A 7,245-nucleotide genomic window follows, 5' to 3' on the forward strand; every position below is an offset into this window, starting at 1 on the left:
AGGAACCATCCTCCACCGTCCACGTCATTAGAATACGTTGCTACTCGCCTTACCAACCGTCGATTCTGATTTTTTTCCTTTTAAACATAAGCCATTTGATATCCACATAAAAATAGTTCCCACTAATTGTAAAAGCTACACATGATGAGTTTACAGATTAAAAAACTACATAATTGATAGAAAATATTTTTTATATGATTAAAAAATAGAGTTTACAGATTATACATAAATTTTAATATTAATCAAAATTAAAATGATATCTTTTGTCCCTACATTATAAGTTTAAGTATAAAATTAGTTGTATAAATATATATCATATAATAAAAAGGCAAATATTTAATATTATCAAAATTAAATTGATTAACGTTAAAAATAGTTTTTGATATTATTCTAAAATACTACTATTTTGCGACAAATGATAAGCAGGAAGAAAGGCAGATGGTGGGGGTAGCCGAAACCAGACATAACCCAGAAAGCAAGCCACGTCGGTAGGCAACTTCTTCTTCAATCTCTAACCTCTGATTATCTCCCACGTGTAATGTCTGCTTCTCTCTCTGGAGTTGACCCCAGTTTGACACCCTCATTTCATATCATCCTTTGCCCTTTGCTTTCACCATTCATCAGACATCAAGAAAAGTCCTTGAAAATCATCCAACTCGATAGTAAAGCTTATATATTTATTCATTAGCTGCAACATACAAGACTAATACAGCTGCTGTCAGCTCTGGGAAATGGAGCGTTATGAGATACTGAAAGATATTGGATCAGGCAACTTCGGTGTTGCTAAGCTGGTTAGGGATAAACAAAGTGGTGAGCTTTTTGCTGTCAAGTATATTGAAAGAGGCCCCAAGGTACTACCTACTTACCTCAAAGCTTCATTCATCTGCACTTGGCTTTGTTTATTCAGAGCCTAATTTGGGTTGTCATTCTTTTTTCCTGGATATGCAGATTGATGAGCATGTGGAAAGGGAGATTATGAACCATAGGTCTTTGAAGCATCCCAATATAATAAGATTCAAAGAGGTAATATATATGTTTCACAGGGTGTTTGTGACCTACAACAGGGCTCCCTTCCCTGGTTTGTTTTGGTTCAACCCCAAACAGCAAACAACTCTATGAAGCAGTCAAATTGAAATTGCTTATGATTTGCAGCCCTTCAAGTGGTGTTTCTTCCTCTTCTTCTTCTTCTTCTTCAGTTCTTTTTTTTTATTCCTTTCAGGTTCTGTTGACACCAACACATCTTGCCATAGTCATGGAATATGCAGCTGGAGGAGAACTTTTTGAAAGAATATGCAATGCTGGTAGATTCAGTGAGGACGAGGTAAATTTTTATAAACATTTTTCTAATTTTTTTCTCTTTTCATTCTTGGCTCACTGTTATTGTTTTACTGCATCAGGCAAGTTTTTTCTTTCAACAACTGATATCAGGAGTGAGTTATTGCCATGCAATGGTACATATAATACACACTAACCAAATCCCCTAATTCTGGAAAAAAATTGCCATTTTTTGGGCTATCTAAAGCTTAACTTGAAGTTTTTATCTCCATTTTCAAAGCAAATTTGTCATAGAGATCTGAAGCTGGAAAACACTCTATTAGATGGGAACGCTACACCACGACTCAAAATATGTGACTTCGGCTACTCTAAGGCAATAAACATATGCTTCTGCTCTACATATATATAAGCTCTATTATTAACTTTCCACTGCTTATTGCAGTCAAGTGTGTTGCCCAAATCAACTGTAGGAACCCCAGCTTATATTGCCCCAGAGGTCCTGTCTAAAAAAGAATATGATGGCAAGGTAAAAATTCTTATCAAGACTTCAGTTTGCTGCTCGAAAATCTTCCATTGGTGCTTAATCTTTGACAAAAAAGAATTCCAGATTGCAGATGTTTGGTCTTGTGGGGTTACTTTGTATGTCATGCTGGTTGGAGCTTATCCTTTTGAAGACCCTGAAGATCCAAGAAACTTCAGAAAAACAATTCAGGTTAGTTGGTAGCTGCCCTTTTCCATAACTTGTGAGAATATGAAGGTTTTGATTAAAAAAAAATCTGATGCAATCGGATTTCGACAGCGGATTCTAAGTGTCCATTATTCTATACCTGATTATGTTCGACTTTCCAAGGACTGCAAGCATCTACTATCCAGGATTTTTGTAGCAGACCCCGAAAAGGTCCATACGATTTTCAACATTTTTACGAGTTCAAGCGTATTTAACAGTGTTCTTCATATGACTTTGAATCGCAATCTTTCGTAGAGGATAAGCATACCAGAAATCAACCAGCATCCCTGGTTTTTAAAGAACCTGGCAACGGAAGGAGAGGATGGAAAACAGGAAATTGAACAAGGAAATTATGGGTGTGAGGGTGTTGAAGAAGTAGTTGTAGACACCCGTTTTTGTCCGGGTCTTTTTTATTATTATTTATATAATATTATTATTATTATTATTATTATTATTATTTATATTATTACATATTTTGTGCAGGCCAAAAGGAGCCCAAACAAGCTAACCCGAGGCCCAATACCCAGAGCATAACCCATCAACCCAGTACAAGATCATCAGAGCCTAACCCGAGATCCAGGCCTAGTAACCGACCCAAACTCGCTAGGGTTTCTTTTCTTCAGCTACCAGTGCTGTATCATATCAACCCTTAGATTTGGACCCAAATCAACGATCCAGATCAAGAGCCATTTAGGGTTTAAAACCCTAAACCTAGCTATTATCACCACCGAATGTTGCTGATCCCATCTCCGACCACTTCTGATGTCGTCGCCTCATCTGCAGTGATAGAAATCACTCTCATCAGTCAAAATGAGACGTCAACAGTGTAAATGGAAGGACAAAAGAAATAAAAAAAATATAATAAGGACAAAAGCTCCCAAAACAATCAGGGGTTATCATTCTAGCCGAAATAGGGTATTCATACCCTATTTCTTCCTCGGTAGCAGGAACTATCAAAGAAAGCAGGGAAGCAATATAAAACGAGAAATAGAGGAGAGAAGATAAGGGAAAAACCAAAAAAATAAATACTGAAAAAAAAAATGAGGGGGATTTTCACAGGAAAAAAGAGAGAAACCGAGAGAAAATAGGAAAAGAAGGGAAAAGGAGACTTTACCTTTCGGGAACGAGTGGTCATCGACGCTTCGTCGGAGTTAGGAGGGTCGTCTGAGCACCGAAGGTAATCCTTTTACTTTTTTGGGTTTTTATTTGCTTGAGAGAAGGGGTTAAAAGGGGAGATTTAGAGGGTTAGGGTTTTGTTTGGTTTGATTTAAGGGGAATGAAGGGTAAGGGGTTCTAAATCGAGGCTTAAGGGGGCTGTTTGGTATAAGAAAGCCCCTCATCAGAGCTGTCGAGGGGTGGTGTTTTTTTGGGTTTCCTCGTCTGTTGAAGGAGAATAGAGGGGGAAGTGGAGAAGAGAGGGAGCACGGCTGAAGGGGGTTTGGGAAATGATTTAGGGTTTTAAAGTAAACCCCTAAAAGGGATTATATCCCTACTCTTATACGCAGTCGTTTTGTCTCCCCAACCCCATCCGTGTTTTTTATTTATGGGATAACTACACTTTTAATCCCTGTGGCTTTGTAATCTTACGTGTGGGTTCTTAACATTTCTGGGTAAATCACAGTTAAGGTCCCTATATCTTGTGTAATGGTTGTAATCTGACCACTTTAATGAAATTTCATCATTTCATTTTGAGCTCTTATTTTATTTTTGTTGTATTTTCGTCATTATTTGCTTTTAAATATTGTTGTGGTTATATTTGTGTCCGATCCATCAAACTTTAGTTTATTTATACATGCATTATATTTTCTTGTTAGTTCATTTTAGTCACTTTTTATGTATTATACTATTCTTGTTGGTGTTTGATTTTTGTTGAGCTAGTTTTGAATATATTATTTTATTCATTATTTTATATTTGGTCTAATTTTGATTCGGCCTTTATGTTTTTGTTTATTTCAGATTAGTCCCAAATGCTATTTATGGATTTATTTTGTTTCTAATGCTCATACTGTATAAGATTTGGGTGTTGAACCATAATTTTTACTGTGTTTACATGCGTGCTAGTGAGATTGTTGTTCTTATGACTTAGTCCTTAATTGATTCTATTTTTTTCATTATTTTGTCGATATTTTTTATTTGAGTAGCTAGTTTTTGATTTGTTAATTTTAATCATTGTTTATGTTATTTTTATCAATCACTCTATATTTGTTAATTCTCTATCCAATCCTTATTTTGAGTTTGTTTATTTCACATATATGTCACTATATTTATTTTACTCTTCATTTTAGTCTTTTATGATTAATGCGAGATATGTGTTTAGTTTAAATTTTTAATTCCCACTTCGTATCCATTAGCCATTGTTCTAATATACATATATGTATATTAAATATTAATGTATCTATTAAACATTTTGTAATTATTCAGTTTTTTATAAACTTTAATATGGTGTTTGATTTTCGCATTCTGTTTTTATACTTCATGGATGTATATTATTTTGTGTTATATGTATGTATATACATTTATATATGTTTTTTAACCATCACATGTTGTTGTGTATTGTATTTTTATTTTTATGTTATGTATTTATTTTAATTTATAAAATATCCATTTGTCACTTTTACTTAATAGTAATGTATTTTGATTATTTTATCCAAATGATTTCAAGAACAAAGATTTGTAGAACGGACATGGAAAGTATCACTTGATCGAAGTGGTACAATCTAATACGACATTTGAACTAAATGGAACTTGAAATAAATCAATTTTAGTTTGTTAATTGTTAAGTCGTTTTTACTGTACACTGAATAATGCAAGTTATGTATTTTATTTTTCCGCAACTGTCAATTTGCCATTTATATTTGATATACATCTTTTACATATTTGACGATAGAATATTCTTTAACAATGAAAAATAGTTGAAATAGCTTTCTTGACGGAGGATTGCTAATTTCAAGGTTTTTTTTTTATTGAATTAAAGGATTCTCTTTAAATAGTAAATTCGAAGCAAATTAATGTTCGATAAATGGATCGTAATTTAACTTTATATTCAATTTATAATTTTCACTATGTACGACAACGTGTAAGCGACACAGTATCAGTTTTGGGCGTTGTGGGGTGTTAATCCTTCCCCACGCGTAATCGACTTCCGAACCCGTTTTAAAGTAATCTTTGTAAACGCATACCATTTTTGTCTTAAAAAATGATTTTTCTTAAAATTGTTTTTAAAAGACGTTTTTGGGTATTTGACCTACCTAACCCAAAGGTCAATGGTGACTCCCTTTCAATTTAAATCAAATTAATTTCAAATCACCAATTTTTCCAAATTAAAGTTATAATCGTTTTTTAAAATAATATTTTATTGTTTTTTCAAAAAAAAATGGTTATGACAGCTTGACAACTCTGCTAGGGATTTTTTTTTAGAGAGTCAGGCTAAGTCGCTTACACTTTGTCGTCTTGGTGGAAATTATGAGTTCGAGTATTTAATTAACTTATGATCCGTTTATTGAGGTTTTTAATTGCTTCATTTTTAACTGTCATACTAACACTTGAATTTTCGCTTTCAGATCGATCCAAGTTTTTGTCAAGTTTTATCTCTCTTTCATTTTTGAGTCAAAGATAGGTACGCTCCTCCTCACACACATCACGTGCATTTGCATGACATAAGCTCTAGACACGAGCTTCGATCCAAATTAGTCGGGTGAATGCTTTACTCTCGTAAGAATTTATTCTTCGTACGAGTTTTAGTAAATAACCCATGGGATATATACCTTATACATTCGTAGGGATTTATTCCTCGTATGGGTATAAGGAAATGAATTCCCTCGAATTGAACTCGTTCCGTTCGAAACCTGTAATAGGTGAGGATCGAGGGTCTGACAGCCCAAGGGGGCACCGACTTCAAGGACAATTCGAGTCCCTATTTTCTGTTAGAGCCTAAACCATGCATATAATACATCGTAGAACGGTCACCCTAGGTATAGATATACCAAACCTCTGTCCGTCAATAAGTACCCAAATTAGGTATACACAAAGAAGGATTGTTTCTGAACCTTTCTTTTTTGCTTTAAATTTTGTTAAATAATTGCATGCGAACTAGATACCATGCAGTTAGGATTAATTTCTCGAAAAATCATTTTGGGTAGATAGCATGTATGGGCAGGAATGTTATTTAATTAAAGCATGTTAGGGTAGATATCATGACGGGGTAGGTGTTATACTTATCTGTAGATATCATCTTTTAACTCTATCGATTATCGTTTGTACTAACTCGTTTTTCTCTGGTGTTTGTGTTACTAACTCATTGTTTCTCACTTGCTTGTGTTATTTTTCATCATTGTTTGCATTACATTGACATGACATAATGAGAAAATGTTGATCCGCAAGGAGATAGTCAAGAGAAAATTTTCACAAGAAGAAGTGAAAGTTTTCAATCAAGCAGTCTCGTATACAGACATGCACTGCGGGTTAAAAGAAGCTCAGAACACAAAAATGAGATTTGCTCGAAGATTGTGCAACATTCGAGACTGAAAGAAGGATTCATTGATCCGAAGAGTAATCTAGTGGTAGAGTTTTATCTATAATCATGTCATCTCTAGTCAACAATGAGTGACGCACTTATTACAGCACCGTCGGGGAATTAACGGAATTAGGTTACAGAGCATTGATGGGCATCAGTTCCAAATACAAAGATTCAAGACGAAGCAGTGAGCTCGAAGACTATGCAACATTCGAGACTGAAACGATGATTCATTGGGCCGAAGAGTAATCAAGCAGTAGATTCTCATTTGTAATTATTTCATCGATATTTATCAAGGAGTGACGCACCGACTTTACCACCGTAGGGGTATCAACCGAGTTAGGTTACAGAACGCTTGAGAGGCATCATTTTCAAGAATGAAGATCCGAGACGAAACAATGATCCATTTCAGACTCAGCATATAAACGAAGGCATGTATGTAAAGTGGACTGTCTTGTAATGTGAAAGCTTTTATTTCTAGTGAAAATTGGGCTATGATATTCAACGTTGGGATCAACATTTTTGCATCTGCATTTGCATCTTTGCATTTTGCATCTACATTTGATTTAAGCATTCATAAAAGCATGGAACCAATTTATGGAAGAATCGATGAAGTGTTCCTAATCACATCAAGAATAGAAACAACAAGTTGAAATAACACGATGGAAGGTTGTTCAGCTGGTTGTAGGACTGAACTTGCCAGAATAGTCTGAGAAAAGAGTCCCAATTC

General features: G+C 34.7%; 1 protein-coding gene across 1 annotated transcript; it reads left to right on the forward strand.

Moving 5' to 3' along the window:
- Positions 1-699: 699 nt before the first annotated feature.
- Positions 700-2,377, forward strand: LOC120202153 (serine/threonine-protein kinase SAPK1-like; the record flags this gene model as incomplete). Its single annotated transcript, XM_039202632.1, has 9 exons — positions 700-851; positions 949-1,023; positions 1,220-1,321; positions 1,398-1,451; positions 1,556-1,648; positions 1,718-1,801; positions 1,883-1,987; positions 2,075-2,173; positions 2,258-2,377. Coding segments are annotated over exons 1-9 (852 nt in total), but the record flags the coding sequence as incomplete, so codon positions are not given.
- Between the last annotated feature and the right edge of the window lie 4,868 nt (positions 2,378-7,245).

The sequence above is a fragment of the Hibiscus syriacus genome, unplaced genomic scaffold (genome assembly GCF_006381635.1).
Source record: "Hibiscus syriacus cultivar Baekdansim isolate YM2019G1 unplaced genomic scaffold, ASM638163v2 tig00008262_pilon, whole genome shotgun sequence".
NCBI lineage: Eukaryota > Viridiplantae > Streptophyta > Magnoliopsida > Malvales > Malvaceae > Hibiscus > Hibiscus syriacus.